The sequence below is a fragment of the Giraffa tippelskirchi genome, chromosome 12 (assembly GCF_054371585.1).
Source record: "Giraffa tippelskirchi isolate mGirTip1 chromosome 12, T2T-mGirTip1v1.2.pri, whole genome shotgun sequence".
In the NCBI taxonomy this organism is placed as follows: domain Eukaryota; kingdom Metazoa; phylum Chordata; class Mammalia; order Artiodactyla; family Giraffidae; genus Giraffa; species Giraffa tippelskirchi.
Genome location: NC_137286.1, coordinates 147,215,168 through 147,232,500, shown reverse-complemented (window position 1 = coordinate 147,232,500; position 17,333 = coordinate 147,215,168). Strand labels below are relative to the sequence as shown.

Sequence of the window (17,333 nt, the reverse complement as noted above, 5' to 3'; positions counted from 1 at the left end):
ATAGGATTTTCCAGGCAAGAATACTGGAGTGGGTTGCCATTTCCTCTTCCAGGAGATCTCCCGGCCCAGGGATCAAACCCGCGTCTCCTGCAAGTCTGCTATATTGCAGGTGGATTCCTTACCTTGGAGCCACCGGGGAAGCCCCAGAACCTACTTCATCTTCCCTAAACCTGGGTGTACCTTTGGGACTGCCTGCTGGATGGAAGTGGTGGAAATGATGCTGTGTAACTTCCAAGGCAGGCTCATCAAAGGTGATATCCTGACCACCGGGCCTTCTCTTTCCTGGCTCATGTGCCTTGGACACGCTGACTGTCCGTGTAAGAAGCCCAGCCACCCTGCAGCTGTCATGCTGCACAAACCAGGTGGAGAGACCACCCAGACACAGAGACGGCCAAGCAGCCCCAGTCCTTAGACATTCGGGGGGCCCCGGAGGCACAAGTGACTGGCTTCCAGGTGACTGCAGTTCCCACCTGTGGCTTCCTGGAGGACCCTGAGTGACAGACCCTCGTGGAGATGAGCCCAGACAGACCCTGAGACAGGAATAAAATGATCAGGCTTAGATGCCGATGCTGAGAGCTGCCCGAGAAAAACCTGTCCTGTGCGGCCTCACCATCCAGTGGTCGTCGTGTTGGGGAGAATGTCAGCTCGCTGGGTTTAGAAACTCAACTCCTCGGGAAAAGCTCTCTGCTGGGAGCTTCTCAGCAAAGAAAAAGTGAAGTCACCGCCCGTTCTTCCCTTCCTGGTCTCTCTTTGCAAAGAACAATCCTAGACTTCTAAAAATCGTACTTTCAAATACTTGGCTCTCGCCTGTTAATAGTTTGCAAACACATGTTAAAATTTACTGGCTCATAAAATTGTTTCCAGCTTTTCAGGCACAAAGATAGTGAGAAAAAAAGACCATGTTTACTGGATGAAAACCTCTAGGAAAGGCCCGTGTTAAGAAGAACAGGACTGGGCATAAACGAATCTACTTCAAGGTGACCTACCTACTGGCTTCTCTACGATTTTTGACCTTCACTCTCCGATCGCATCTCTTTTCACTCTACAGCCTTCTGAGTTCTTTAGCAGCTTTATTTCATAAAAGAAGAGATCTTGAACTTGATTTGTAGTCTTGTTCTTATGAATGGTATTCACACAACATTTCAAGCAATGATCAAATTTCCTTCCTATCTTTTGCAGAAGACAGATAATGGTGTGATACAGAACTAGGTGCAGAAAACTCCGTATTCCCCTTGTGGTAAAAACATGAATTTGAAATTAGTGCTAATTTACTCTAGCGCCACCGCTAAAAGCTTTTGGGTACTTTGGGTAAATTAGCATAGACTCTCTGAGTTAAGGGCTTCCCTCATGGCTCAGATGGTAAAGAATCTGCCTGCAATGCAGGAGACCTGGGTTCGATCCTTAGGTGGGGAAGGTCCCCTGGAGCAGGGCATGGCAACCCACTCCAGTATTCTTGCCTGGAGAATTCCATGGACAGTCCTGGAGAGCTACAGACCACGGGGTCGCAAAGAGTTGGACACGACTGAGTGACTCACACTTTCACTCTCTGAGTTAAAGTCCCCTCATGGTTCAGCACATAAAGAATCTGCCTGCAATGCAGGAGACACAGAAGTTGTAGGTTCGATCCCCGGGTCGGGAATATCCCCTGGAAGAGGGCATGGCAACCCAGTCCAGTAGTCTTGCCTGGAGAATCCCACAGACAGAGGAGCCTGATGGGATACAGTCCAAATGGTCACAAACAGTCGGATATGACTGGACGACTAGAGACATAGGCATGCGTGTCAAAACAACACTACAATCCCCAGCATCTTTACTTTGAAGAGTTGTATATGTTCAGTTGAGCAAAAGTGTTTAGAAGGTTCATGGAAAACTTTTAAATGTACAAAAAAAAAAATTCTCTTTAAACAAATAAAAAGTTAAAAAAAAAAATCAGTGCTGTCTATAATGCCATATACAGTGACAAGGATGAACCTGGGGATTGTCCTACTGAGCGAAGTAAGTCAGACAGAGAAAGACAAATATCATATGATAACACTTATATATGGAATCTGAAAAAAAAGGGGTACAAATGAACTCACCTATAACATGGAAACAGATTTACAGACTGACAGCAGACAGCAAACTTACGATTACCAAGGAGGTAAGGAGGAGCAGGGATAAATTGGGAGATTGGAATTGGCACACACACAATACTGTATATAAAGAGATAACATAAGGTCTACTGTATAGTACAGGGAAGTCTACTCAATACTCTGTAACGACCTGTCATGGGAAAAGAATCTAAAAAAGAGTGGCTATGTGTGTACGTATAATTGATTCACTTGGCTGTGCACCTGAAACTAACGCAGCATTGTGAAGCTACTAGACTGCACAGTGCTGTCTGATCGACTTTTGTGACGATAAGAAATTTCCCACCAGCAGCTCTTGAGTCCTTAGCACTGATGACGGAGAAACTGAACTTTTAAACTTTACTTACTTTTAATTATTTTCAACTTAAATAGCCACTAGTGGTGAGTGGGTACTTTTTGGACACCTTCGGCTCCTGTGATGATGGCTTAAAGAGCAGGGCCACCGCTGATGGATGGTTTGCTAGATGCTGCGGATCTGAGCGAGTGAGGCTGAGTCCTAGAGCGACAGAAGCCAGCCAGCCCACCTGCTCCACCCACTCAGTCAGGTTAATTTTCTTATCTTTAAAGACTCATTTAAAACACACTGCTGAACGCAGGGTTTCACCTGGAGCCTCAGGAGACACGGTGATGGCTGCCAAGCCCTCAGGATTAAGGAAGACGCACTAACGTGCATCGTGAAGCTGCAGCGGATTTACTGACTGGCCCTGACACGCGCCTGTACGATGTGAGTTCCCCCGGGGCGGGCCTCGGTGGGGAGACACCAAAAGCATCTCAGAGCCACCTGTGAGCTGAAATGATGTTCCAAGAACCTATCATTTATATAAAAGTCTTGCAAATCTAATGATATCCCAGCATGTTTTTTAAACAGGCAGCATTTAGCAGCTTTCTGATTCTCGATGTAGAAGGAACCTCAGAGTTTTACACCTGGAATCTTTCTTGCTTGCTCTTCATTAATCTTTTTTTTTTTTCCCTGTCATTTGCTTTTATGTATATTTTTACCTCCTGTGGTGCTTGACTAACATTTTAAAACCGACCTCTGTTTTTTGCTGCGCGTAGGAGAGACTCAACATTTTGTCTCCTTTCCCAACTGTGTGACAGGTTGGCACCTGACTGCTCCAAAATCTCAACTCCAGGGCAGGTAGATTTCTCATGCACACACAAACAGAAAGCATATGTAGGCTTTACAGGCTATTGCAAGGCCTGTTTATCCAAATTAATAGAGTTCATCGATGGTGTTCAAATTTGGTTGGGGCTCTGTCTTACATACAAGATTGCAAATTTTCCATCTTGTTTAGTACTTTTTTTCAGTTTCTGATGCTGTCTTGAGTCTGTATTTCACATTTTCCAATCTACTGTGCTGTGCTGTGCTAAGTCACTTCAGTCATATATGACTCTTTGTGACCCAATGGACTATAGCCTACCAGGCTCCTCTGTCCATGGGATTCTCCAGGCAAGAATACTGGAGTGGGTTGCCATGCCCTCCTCCAGGGGATCTTTCCGACCCAGGGATCAAACCTGCGTCTCTTATGTCTCCTGCATTGGCAGGCCAGTCCTTTTCCCCTGGGAAGCCCCTCTCATCTCATTAGGCTTAGCCTTTTAGATGATATTCTTCCTTTCCTAACATATGCCCCCTGGCCCCAGTTTTATTTCAACCACAGTGATCTTTATAATCCACTGTAGAAATCTACAAGTAATACTGGTGAAGTGGGACCTGATCTACCTTCTCAGGGAGCGTATTTATGACTTGCAGAGACTATAAGACCCTTCTAGTTTGTGTTGTACACTGGGAAGAAGAGAAGGGCTTGTTTCTTTGGAAGGCCTTCTCTTTCTATTTCTGTTCACACCTAAATCCACCTGAAGGCTCTCCTCCAGATGGTTTCTCTCATGTCTTGCTATGTCCCTTATTATCATGATGCTGAAAACACACATTTGTCCTCTTCTCCCCAAAGTAATGAATTTCTCCTTCATCTCCGTCTAAGCATTACTGTAACATGACTCATACATGACAATAGCAATTTTTTAAAAAATTCTCCTGAAGATCTATTCTTTCAAAAGTAACGGATGAAGAGCATCTTTGAAGATTACTAGGGTCAAGTCCTTGCTGTGAAAGATCTCACAGACCAGATTTCTGGCCCATGGTCTGCCCATCTCCTTGGTGTCAAAGATGAACTTAGAGTTTTGCTGAGCTTTTGCATTTTTGGCTCATTTATTTACCAAAGAATTTGTGTTCCCTCCTCTGTTCATGTAATATTTTCCAATGAAGCCTATGCAGCCATCTCATCTAGAATCTCACCTGGCATCACCACCTCTTCCTCTATTTCCCTCTGCAGCCGTGGTCTTCTAAAATACTCTGGGTATTCATCTGTCTCTTGTGTTTTCCATCTGTCTCCCCCACTAGAGTCCAGGCCCCAGGAGGGAAGGTATCTTTGTTTGTTTCATATATTGTGCATCCTCCTGGGCCTAGAATATGGCCTCACATTCCAAGCGTGATAGCTAAAATCTGTGAAGTTGTTAAAATACTCTGCAAAGAAGGACTGCCTCTGCGTTTCATAATTCTAAAAATTAGTAATTAAGCAATAATGCCACATGAACTAACCTATGATAAGTTCACTTGAGAATAAACCATGGTTTTGCCTAAATGTGTCTAGACCACCAACGCAGAAACTTTTGTTGTCTGGTCTCCAAAATTTCACTCACTGAGTTCTGCTGAGTCACGTTTCTCCCCTGCATGAATCGGTTCACTTACTGTGTGCAGATAAAGCAGGCTTAATTTTTAATTAGGTTGTGATAACAGGGAAGCTGGATGAATCTCTTTAGCTTTCTAATTCGCAAAAGTTTACATGGACTAGCGACCGACTTTCTGAACTGTTCTGTTTGAGGCTCCTCATTGGACGTGGAAGTCGGGACAGGAGTGAAGGAAAGTGACATATAAGTAGCTTTTCCCTAAGAGGCTTAGAGATTTGAATTAATATTCTTTATCTTTAATGATTACGGGGCCCCTGGCAAGCCAAGGATGGATTTAATTCTATTAAAAATATACTAGGGCGGCAGTGCTGCACGGGGCACCCGAAGACCAGAAGTCAGCATCGATAACCCAGCGGGGCAGCCTCCTCCTTCCCCAGGGCTAACCTTCATTCGCCGAGTCCCTGGCTGCAGCCCACAGGCAGGCGCTCACAGCCTCGTAGGAGGCGCTCAGCCGCGTGGCGGGGTCCCTCTTTGGCTTGGGCGGAGGCTGTTTCCGTGGTGACGGGAGGCCGCTGCCGTCATCCAGGCTGAACACCGAGTGCAGAGAAGGAGACCTGGAGGACGGACCAGCCAGGGACTGGGCCAGGCCGTCCACTGCCGCGGGGACTGGGACGGAGCTACAGTGGAGGCGCCTGGGTCCACTCTTGTCTTCAGCTCTGGGGGGAGAGAATGAACACAGAGAGCCCCCGCGGAGGGACCCAGATGCGTCACTCAGATGGTAGCAGTGAACCGGTCATGCACACGTCATCTTGGCTCTTGGGTAAATCAGCCTTCCCGCGAGGCTGGAGGATGCCTGCGGCGCTCCGGTACCCAGGGCCTCTAGAGGCAGCCACTGCATCCTTCCAGCCCTGCTTCCTGACAGATAAGCACGTGCGAGCCTCATCATTACTTCAGGAAAACATCTCACCCAAACCCAAGACATCTCAAGGAGCACCACGTTTGCTATCAGGCACTCGCTGAGTCAATTTTTCACACTCCGATTATTAAGCAAATCAAAAAACCAGAATTTCAATCTGAATGATAATTCCTGGGAAATTCATCTTAATAGAGAGTTACTGATGCATCAATTGCTTAGAGTTCATCACAGTTCATCCTTGCAAAAGAGTATATACTTAAAATGATCAAAGATTTTCATTTTCCCTGTCTGTCTCTCTCTCTCTCTCTTTCCCTTGCCATTTAAATTCCATCAGCAATTATTTAATTATGTGCAGAATTGTTATTTTTCTTCTGTGGCTCCATCTGGTTGCCCAATGCCAAATGAACTGCTGGTATCCAATAAATAAATAGACGAATACTTCTTCACTTAATTTTATATCAGGCAAATGAATACATGATGAAATTGAGAAATTGGGGTGGCTCTTTAGCTCCAGCAGAGAAGATAATAAATATTATTCTGGAAGCCATATAAAATTAATAGTTATCTGGTTAAAAAAAAATTTCCTTCTGGCTTCACACGTCAATGTAATCGTGTGCTAGGGACATGCCAATGCGTTCGTTTCACAAGGAGTCTCGGAGCATTTGTTTTTATAATTATATCTTTGTGTGGCAGAGAACCAGCAGGGCTGGGACCCACTGCCAGGCAGATCAGACGCCCGTGTAGGAAATGAACGAGTTGACGATGAAAGTGTGGCACTCGGAGGGTAATTTGTTTCCCCTGTAATGTTTAATCACAGTTTTCCGTACAAAGGGAATTTTTTCAGCATTTAATCACTGAGATATTTGAAGCTAATTAGTGAGAGACACACCATCATTTCCACTTTAATAAAAAATCATTTGACATTGCAGTCAAGGCCAAGGAGGGGGTCATTTGCAGTGAGGAGCAACTAGATATTGCTGTGTTCCTATGGAAAAGTATCTCCCTGAGGCTTTGGGAAGGTCACGTACACACTGCCAGCAAGGACCTGCTGTAGAGCACGCGGAACTCTGCTCAGTGTTATGTGCCAGCCTGTATGGGAGGGGTTTGGGGGAGAACCGATACAGGTGTATGTATGGCTGAGTCCCTTGACCGCTGTTCGCCTAAAACTACCATACGCTGATAATCGGCTATACCCCAAATACAAAATAAAAAGTTAAAAGTCTGGGGAAAAAAAAAATCTTCCTGACAGCAAATTAGGATGGAAAGGACCAGGAAGGGATATCAATCACAGGTGTCTTTGTCACAGAGAGACAAGGGAGGTAAAGTGGAGAAGGACCTGGATTTCTTCACAGGTCTATTTCAAGCTCAGCATTCACCGTGAACTCTAAAAGCTTTCCCTGAAGCTTTCCTTATTGGCAAAGAAGGTGAGAGAGCTTCCTAAGGGAAATATAATACAGGCCACCGCTGATCGAGTTCACTGCTCTCCTGTTTTTAGAGTGGCTTCTCCATTTTGGGGGCCAAATTTTCAGACATTTCTGTGAGTCAGCCTTACTTATATAGATGACACTTGCAGAAAGATGTTGCGATCCTAGCTATACATTTTGGCTAAGATGGAAATATTACATAACTTAAAACTTGGTTCGTGAGGGACTTCCCAGGTGGCCCAGTGGTAAAGAACTCGTCTGCCCATACAGAGGACACGGGTTCGATCCCCGGTCCCAGATTATCCGACATGCTGTGGGACAGCTTGGCCTGGACTCCACAACTGCTGAGCCTGAGCCCTGGAGCCTGTGCTCCACAACAAGAGAAACCACCCCGATGAGAAGCCCACTCACTGTGCCTCGAGAGTAGCCCTCGATACCTGCTCTCTGAAACCAGAGAAAGCTGGTGCCGCTACAAAGGCCCAGCACGGCTAATAAATAACGAAATAAAAAATTAGAAAAAGAAAATCTTGGTGCTTGAGGTGGCAAAGGATGCAGGCATTAGTGTTACAATTATTTCACGTGACCTGAAGCAACACACAGAGCATCCGTTTTCTAGAAGGAAAGCCCAGGCAATGTATCCTTTCAGATGTTGGGAGGTTTCACTTTACACCGTGGGCCTGCATATATGGGTGTCCTTCTCCCTATGGCCACGTGTGATTGAACTTTACATTAAGAGCTATCAGCGCTGGGACTTCCTTGGGGTCCGGTGGTTAAGACTTCGCCTTCCAAAGCCACAGAGTGTGGGTCTGGTCCTTGGTGAGGGAGCTAAAATCCCATGGGCTTCGTGGCCAAAATACAAAAACATGAAACAGAAGCAACACTGCAACAAACTCAATGAAGACTCTAAAAACGGTCCATATTTCAAAAAATATATTTTAAAAAGGAAAGCACTATGGGCATTTTTTTTGCCGCTCCACCCCCACCCCACAGATGAACCACATGGGTGACGAAAGCTGGCCACCACCCGCCTTTACCTTTTGGGGCCTTCCTCCTGCTTGCCTCTGGCCTCCAACTTCTCTTTGTGGAAAGCGGCGTTCATCTCGTTCCGGAGCCGGTCATTCTCGCGGGCGATGTCTGAGGCGTTCTGAACGACCAGGGCATCATAGGTCTTCAGCCCCAGGTCCTCTGTGACCTGCAGGAAGCTGTTGATGGACGTGACCTCCTGCTGCCGGACGCTCCTTTTCTGATGCAAGTGTTGGCGTGCTAAAAACCCTCTGACCACTTCAGCGAAAGAACACAACCATAGGTCAGAAATCCAGACGTCCACCAATGAGTCAGATACAGCATGTCTAAAGAATGTTAATCACTCAGTCGTGTCCGACTCTGTGCGACCCCATGGATTGTAGCCCGCCAGGCTCCTCTGTCCATAGGATTCTCCAGGCAAGAATGCTGGAGTGGGTTGCCATGCCCTTCTCCAGGGGATATTCCTGACCCAGGTCTCCCGCATTGCAGACAGAATCTTTACCGACTTAGCCACCAGGGAAGACATCATGTCTGAACAGCTCTAAAATAAAATATTCTTCACCCAGCCTAGGACTTTATTAAAACATTCTAATGTTGTCTTAAAAAAGATACCCACAATTTTAGGAATGACAGCAATGGAGGTAAAAATCCTTACCCTGATTGAGCAGGTAATATCCTAATAAAGCTCCCTCCTTCTGTGGTAACACAGTCTGGACATTGATGGAAGGAAGTCAAAACCCCAGAGAATTCTGGGTGTGTCTCCAATGCACCAATTACATTGTATCAGATTACAACAGAAACATCTGAGGCCCCTGGAAGTAGTCTCTCAGAATGTCATGCACATAGTGTTCACAGGACTGGGATTTAACTCCTAGAAAAACTAGCTCTGCATTTAAGGCTCTGAGAAGAGATTGTGTAGAAATATGGGGCATCCTTCTGCTTTCTGGGGAAGCAGGGCTAGAAAAACATGCAAGAATCAGGGGAAAACAGGTGGGTGAACACACTTTGAAATCACTAATATGTCATTGACAAATGTAAGACTTGCGAAGAAAAATCACGCCCGCTGTTCAAAGGCACCGCCGCATGCCAGGCACCCCCTCCCGTCTTTCAAGGCCCAAACGCAATGATCACTGATGTACCCATCCCTTCATTCTGTGGGCTTTCCAGGTGGCACTAGTGGTAAAGAATCTTCCTCCCAATACAGGAGATGCAAGAGACAAAGTTTCAATCCCTGGGTTGGGAAGTTTACCGGGAGAAGGAAATGGCGACCCATTCCAATATTCTTGCCTGGGAAATGCAATAGGCGGAGGAGCCTGGCAGGCTACAGTCTATGGGGTTGCAAAGAATCTGACACAACTTAGCAACTCAACAACAACAACAACAAATCTTCATTTTGTACCCAAAGAAACAGAAGCTTACTGAGGTCAAGAAAATTCCTCCAAGTAGACACAGCCCACCAACAGGAGAGCCAGGGTTCGAATCTCTGCTCTTACGAGGCCAGACTCCATCATGCAGCCTCGGAGACATGCTCTGTAGCTCTCCCGATAGGATCACAACAGGGAAGGTGTAGGGAAGTGTGTTTGGGATCAATACAAGGAAGAAATTTCAAACAATGAGCAAAGCTGGTAAATGGATCAGGCATGTCATGGGAAAGAGGGTCAGTTACCAGTTCCTGGCCAAGTTCAAGAAACAGGATGGCCCCTGCTCAGGGAGGTTTTGACAAGTGCGGGGGGTGAGGGGGATTCCAATTAGATGCCCAGATGTGTGTCTTCCCAGTCTAAGTTTCTAGGACTAGAAGGAGTTGTTTGGATTATAGGAAGAGCTATAACTGTAGGGATAATTAACGTGGGTTATGTGTTCAGTAGCTCAGTCATGTCTGACTCTTTGCGATCCCCATGGACTGCAACCTGCCAGGCTCCTCTGTCCATGGGATTCTCCAGGAAAGAATACTGGAGTGGGTTGCCATTCCCTTCTCCAAATGTGGTATAAAGACCCTTTATTCTCCTCTGTAGGGAGGAGATTACCCTGCAAACCATTAAGTGTTTTAAAATATGTCCTGGCTATGGCAGGATAAATGTGTGGGTATCTACATATGTATAGGATATTTACTTAGATGCCTTGACTCTGTTAGAATTGTTCATCAGCTATACCACAATACAAAATGTTTTTGGTTAATAAAAATAAATAAAATTTTTTTTAAAGGCTGGGAAGGTGAACACAACTTTCTATAATTATGGCTTCAGAGGCAAATAATATGCAGACGTCTAAAATGCTCAAGGCCTTTTTTTCCAGACGGCCATACTAAATGTTTAGTTACGTTGGAATGCAGTTGTATTAAGTTAACTATAGAAACCGTCATGCTGAACTAATCTAAAAGAGAAAAAGATTAAACAGTGAAAGGTACAATCAGATTTCAGGAATATAAAACATAGAATAAAATGCAGAAATATTAACCATGTGACAGGTACAGGGAGAGAGAGAAGCAGAAAGCCTGAAACTGGCCAGTTGCCTCGCTCATTTGAAAAAGAGAGACAGTGATTTTCAGAAGCTGAAGGGGAAGGTATAGTCAAGATGTTTAATCTCTCAGAATAAACAGATGATTAATGTGGACAAGCCAGACTTCTGACCTCCGACTACAGAAGGACAATTCACTGGATTCGTGTTCACCTGGAAACCCACTGTCTACTGTTCAGACTCCGTTATCCTGCACTTCACACTAGTCATCTTCGAAAAATTTTTTTAAAATTGTTACAGGAGTTGCTAAAATGTGGCATCTTTACCACGAGACAACTAATGAACTAAATCTGCCACAAATAGGTAATTGATTCTGTCTCTTTCTGATAATTCCATGCAGGGTAAAATGAAGGTATACAGTATACAGAGGAAAACTTCTGTTGGGGATAATCTGTAATTGAAATGATCAAACTTAAGACTGGAAGTTACAGCTTTCTTCCACCTAATATTTATAAGGAAAAACTGAGAACTCTTGAAAAGCTGGAAATGACTCCAGATGCTATAACTTCTGAGTGAATTTCACACGTGCAAAAAGGACCAAAGCTACGGTTCCAAGAGACGTAAAAATAAAAATCAATAATTAAATATTCTGCATTGAAGAGCCTGTAAATTTAAAAAAATGCTTTTACAGCCATTATTTCATTTATGCAATAGAAAATTATGGCTTTTATCTTGATGCCATTTTTAAAAACCCATTCTCAATTTTTATCATTAGATGTGAAGAAAGAATTACAGTTCTGCTCATTTCTTGTTTCAGGTCTGCAGGGCTCAGCGACTTAACATGGGTAACCAACCCGAGGAGGCACTTCTAGCGGGCACCCCTGCTGGAGAGCAGAGTGCACAGTCCCCTAATTACACGTCCAGGAGAAAGTGCACGTTAGCCGCTCAGTCGTATCTGACTCTTTGAGACCCCATGGACTGTAGCCTGCCAGGATCCTCCGCCCATGGGATTTTCCAGGCAAGAATACTGGGGTGGATTGCCATTTCCTCCTCCAGGGGATCTCCCCAACTCAGCGATCGAACCGGGGTATCCTGCATTGCAAGCAGACTCTATATCATCTGAGCCACCAGGGAAGCCCCGAAAGAGTGACATGCATAACGAGGGGCTGACTCCACAGGCCAGGGGCTAGTACGCTCAGTCCCACCTTCAGCCCGAGGCTGCAAATTCACATTCAGATTCAGGAGGTCTGGGGCGGGCGGGGCCTGAGATTCTGCATTTCTCACCAACTCCCAGGGGGATGCCAGGGTTGACCACACAAACAGGAACTGCAAAGGTGGTGGTCACGAGCAGACCCGTGAGCCCAGCCTTTCCCTACAATGTGAATGTGAACTATACGTGTGCTTGGTCACTCGGTCGTGTTCGACTCTTTACACCCCCACAAACTGTAGCCCACCAAGCTCCTCTGTCCCTGGGATTCTCCAGGCAAGAATACTGGAGTGGGTTGCCACTGCCTTCTCCAGGGGATCTTCCCAACCCAGGAATCGAATCCACGTCTCCTGCACTGCAGGCAGATTGAGCCACCAGGGAAGTCCACAAAGGAGGCTAGATCAGCCTAACCCAGAGGGAAGCAAGGAGTGCACACAGCTGGGAGTTGGCCCCTCCCTCACCGGAGGCTCCTCCTACCGCCCCCATCTCCAGGCTGGTCAAAGTGACCTCAGAGGACCAGCCAGAGAGTCTGCCATGTGGTCTGGGGTTTGGAGGACGGGCTGCCAGAGGCTGACTGTAGGAGTAGCCCAGGAATCTGAATGTAGAGCTGTGCCCAAGTGTCACGTGGGTCTTTGCCCCCACTGCAGGCTCGGAGGCACACTCTTCTTGTCCTGTGCTTCTTGGAGGATCAACAAACTGGATACATTCAAGGTGTGCACGTGTGCACGATCAGTCACTTCGGTCGTGTCTGACTCTTTCTGACCCCATGGGCTGTAGCCCGCCAGGCTCCTCGGTCCATGGGATTTTCCAGGCAAGAATATTGCCATTTCCTCCTCCAGGGGATCTTCCCAAACCCAGGGATCAAACCCTCGTCTCCTGTGTCTCCTGCATTACAGGTGGATTCTTTACCTACTGAGCCACCAGGGAAGCCCATTTTCAAGGTGAGGGATGCATCCATTAAAAGATACGTATATCCCCTCTTCCAAATTATGGCTTAGGTGACAATGAGGTACAGAACTGCAGATGGAATGACCATCAAGTAAAGCATAAGCCACGTCTGCACACTCCGATCTAGAGACAGGTAAACAGCCAACTTAGCGACAGTGCTTTCTAAACCCCGGGAACCTATTTATTTGCCTGAAGCTGGTGCCATGGGATGGATGGACATAGGGCCATGGCAGGGTCCTCTCTAACATAGGTCCCCCGAAGATTTAAACGTGGGGTTCACTCGATGGTTTGTATGTCACAGTTCAGCAAAGTTTAGAACTGTGACTGTGAAGTGTGTGACTGTTACCTTTTTGGCAGGTGATAATTTTTCTCTGCAGCTGGCGGCACAGATCGTTCAGCTGGCTGGCGTGCCAGTATTTCAGGAACACTTTCCGAACTCCAATCTAAAACGCAAACAGCAGGGAGACATTTAGCAGCAGGAAGATGCCAAAATAACAATGGGAAAATAATCAGGCAAGAGATTTTTTTTTTTCCAGAAAAGGATTAGCAGGAGCAAAGCTAACGAAAGTAATTCCAGTATCTCTTCTATTTTTTTAAAACATTTTTCCATTTAATCAAAATCTCAAAGCTTTTGCCCTAATAAGTATGTTTGCTGTATGTAAACAGTGTCACTAATGTTTGCAAATACCCATCCACTACAGTTGGGGTGGCTGCACCATGCAGTCAAAAGAAAAACATTGGTCTTGACTCTTAATTGGAAGATACAACCATTCCCATGAGTGAATTCCCAAACTCCAGAGCCAAACTCTTATCATTCCTCTTTTTCAATCTTTTTCTTTCCTCAACTCACAGTAAAGAGAACAAGTCTGTGAAAAGGGGAAAAAATGAACAAACAAAAAGACCATAAACAAAACCTACTAAAAGCTGACACATGGAACTGTTTCATGTGAATGATTTTTTCCTACTACTCTATATGTTCTTATAAACCAAGTGTTTATGCAACTGCAACAACAGAACTGCAGCACAAAAGTAAAACGTCTCCACACAGTCGTCTCTGAGCAATAATCTTCTTGAGGCCTGCCTGAACAGTAGCTATACCATGAACATCCTTATCTAGGGTTTTAAAAAGGGAATTTAGGCATGTTACCGAATCAGCTCCTACTAAAAGCTCTGGTGGTATGCAAGTCAGTCCAAATGTTCTGCTATTGATGAAGACATTTGCCAAATAAAGTTCTTAAAAACACATAACAATAAGCCACAGCCGTGCATTTTCATGATAATTTTCCGGTGTGTCGTGCTTATCTTCTAAGAATTCACAGGACTGGGGTAGGTGTGAGGACTGTCCTTCACAATGGAAATGCTCACAGTCTCTTCGGGGAAGCAGAAGTGAATCACTGCAGAAGAGCCTGGGAAATACTAAGACGAAGGGGCTGTGGACGCTCAGAGGTGACATCCTGTTATATAAGAAAAAAATACAGCTCGGGTGGACCTTGTGATATTGTTCACGGTCATCTCCTTAGCACTGGAGACAAGCACCATGAAACAGGCGCTCCCAAGCATGGGCTGTGGGCACCGACATGCTGACCCTTGCAGCCTGCGGCCGACATGGGTCTAAACACCATTAGGTATCAGAGAGGCTGACAGGTAAGACTGGCCATCAGACTGCGGGGCCCGAGGTGATGTATGAAGCTTTTCACATGGAAACTGAGTTGACTCCAGACATACTTTGTCCCTCTCCAGAGATCCAACAAGTCCATCCTAAAGGAAATCAACCTGGACTATTCATCGGAAGGACTGATGCTGAAGTTGAAACTTCAATACTTTGGCCACCTGATGCAAAGAGCTGACTCATTGGAAAAGACCTTGATGCTGGGAAAGATTGAGGGCAGGAGGAGAAGGGGACAACAGAGGATGAGATGGTTGGATGGCATCACTGACTCCATGGACATGGGTTTGAGTGGACTCTGGGAGATAGTGAAGGACAGGGAAGCCTGGCGTGCTGCAGTCCATGGGGTCACAAAGAGTTGGACTTGACTTGGCGAACTGAACAACAATCTTTCCATCTAGCTCTCCTGTTAGCCAGTTTGCTGTCTTCATGAAGTACAGTTTTGCAAGAGATTGAGACCAGAATCTTGCATTATGGCAGCAGGCTAGCTATTTGAATGGGCAGGGAAAGCCCTCTCCACTCTCCTGTTTCCGAGGCTCCTGGTTGACTAGATGTCCTCCTTCATTTACTTTCCTTTTCGTTGGTTGAAGTACGAGGCGGGCACTTGAGTGGGTGGCCACAGAGAATTGGTACTTTTCCCCCCATTGTATTGCCATTCTGTCTCCCCAGTTATTTTCCATAATTCATAGTGTTTTCTTTTTTTTTTTCTTGCTGACTTATTTTGGCAGTCAACAGGAAGAACAGTTGGCACTGTCTGTGAGCGTCACGGAGCAGATCTGTGAGACAGGCACTGGCGGGGGGGGGGGGCGAGGGGCATGTCGTCTTCTGCTCATTGTCGATTGTGGAATGTAACTCACTGTGGATGCGTGTGTGCTAAGTCACTTCAGTTGTGTCTGGCTCTTTCTGACCCCGTGGACTGTAGCCTGCCAGGCTCCTCTGTCCATGCGATTCTCCAGGCAAAAATATTGGAGTGGGTTTCCATGCCCTCCTCTAGGGGATCTTCCCGACCCAGAGATCGAACCCACATCTCTTATTCCTCCTGCACTGGCAGGGGCTTCCCTGGTGGCTCAGATGGTAAAGAATCTGCCTGTGATACAGGAGACCTGGGTTCGATCCCTGGGTCAGGAAGATCCTCTGGAGAAGAGAATGGCTACTCACTGCAGTATTCTTCCCTTCAACTCCATGGACAGAGGAGCTTGGCAGGCAGGCTATAGTCCGTGGAGTCGCAAAGACTTGGACATGACTGAGCAACTAACACTTTCGCTTTTTTTACCACTAGCACCACCTGAGAAGCCCATGTAACTCACGATAGGAAACTAAATCCCCAAAGCAAAATCTATGCAAACTCGGATTCTGAAACGAAACTCCCAAAGCGTTATAGCTAGCAATGGTACACAGCAGGCGGCCTCAGTAATGATCATTGTGGGGCACTCGCCACGGGGTGAGCCCTCAGGGTAGAGATGGAAGGGCTGGAATATAGTTCTTCCTCCTTAATTTGGTGGAGACCCTGGGTAGGAAGAGAGCTGGGCGGGATGGCCAAGATCTCTTCTAGTGAAATTTCTAACAGCCACTCCAAAAATTCCAGGTAGGTGGATCTTGAGAACTTTGCTAGATTTGAGGATACAAAAAATTTCCAGGGATGATGGGAAAAGATGAAAGTGGAACAGGAAAACTAGGCAAGGAGCAGAAAACGACAAACAGGCTTGAGGTACAGCCGTGGAAAGGGAGGAGGGAGGAGGCTATACCTGTCATTGATGGCCACACTGGGAAGCATATTCCAGGGAAAGCATAGACATTTTCCTGTGAACACTGGGTATACACTGGAAAGTTTAAGAGAAGGCCATCTAACTTTTTAACAATTATTCTGGAAACGTATGAAGTTCCAGAAAGTGAGAAAGAGAAAAACAAATACCATATATGAACACATGTATCTGGAATGTAGAAAAACTAGACAGCTGAGTCTATGTGCAGGGCAAGAACAGAGACACAGACATAGAGAGATGTGGAGGCTGGGTGGGGAAGGCGGGGTGGGGTGAACTGGGAGACTGGGATTGACATATATACACTTCCAGGTGTGAAACAGGTCGCTCGTGGGAAGCTGCTGTAAAGCACAGAGAGCTCAGCTCGGTGCTCTGTGATGGCCTAGAGGGGTAGGCCGGTGGGGTAGGGAGTCCCAAGAGGGAGGGGACAGATGTATGCATAAGGCTGATTCAGTTCACTGTACAGTGGAAACCAACACGACATTGGGAAGCAACTATAGCCCAATAAAAAAAGAAGAGAAAAACTGGCTTGAGAATGGATTGTTGGGCATGGTTTTGGCAGGACACTATAATGGGATCAACGATTCGGGTTTGAAAGATTCCACAACTGTTGCTTGTCTGTTGGCCGATCTCTATTTGTCCTGGGCTCCGCCTCCAGGAGTGGATTTTTGATGCCTGATTCTTCCCACCCGGTAGGGCCTGCGTGACCTCCATCTTCACTCCCAGAGCAGCCAATGAATGATCCTTAGATTCTCTCATTGTGCTGCAGTAGGTATGCACCACCGCACGTGGATGCTTACACCTTCGGAAGAAGGTGAAGAAATACTCCTGAACTTCACAGGCGGTAGGGTTGTGAGGAAGGTGGCTGATTAGAAACAGAAGATGAGGCATTGTGACGTCCTGGTAAAAGATGAGTCGGAGAAGCAGACGATAATGTCTTCAGGGATGAAAAGAAGCTATGATGAATACCGAACACATAAGCAGGACTGGAAGTCATTCAGCAAATTGGAAATAAGAGCTGGGACTCAGTAGGTGATAGAATAAGTGATGGAGGGACTAAGTGAAAAAGACAGAAGACAGAAGGTTGGGCATGATGATGTAGCTATTTAGCTGATCCCTCT

General features: G+C 46.1%; 1 protein-coding gene across 1 annotated transcript in view; it reads right to left on the bottom strand.

Annotated features, from left to right (window-relative positions):
• The window catches only part of MYO16 (myosin XVI), a 467,123-nt gene that overhangs the window by 65,071 nt on the left and 384,719 nt on the right, over window positions 1-17,333 (bottom strand). The window contains exons 29-31 of the mRNA XM_081547232.1: window positions 13,133-13,229; window positions 8,189-8,435; window positions 5,259-5,530 (exon numbers count right to left, since the gene is read on the bottom strand). Coding sequence (XP_081403358.1) covers window positions 5,259-5,530; window positions 8,189-8,435; window positions 13,133-13,229 — 616 coding nt within the window. The remainder of the gene's footprint in view (window positions 1-5,258; window positions 5,531-8,188; window positions 8,436-13,132; window positions 13,230-17,333) is intronic.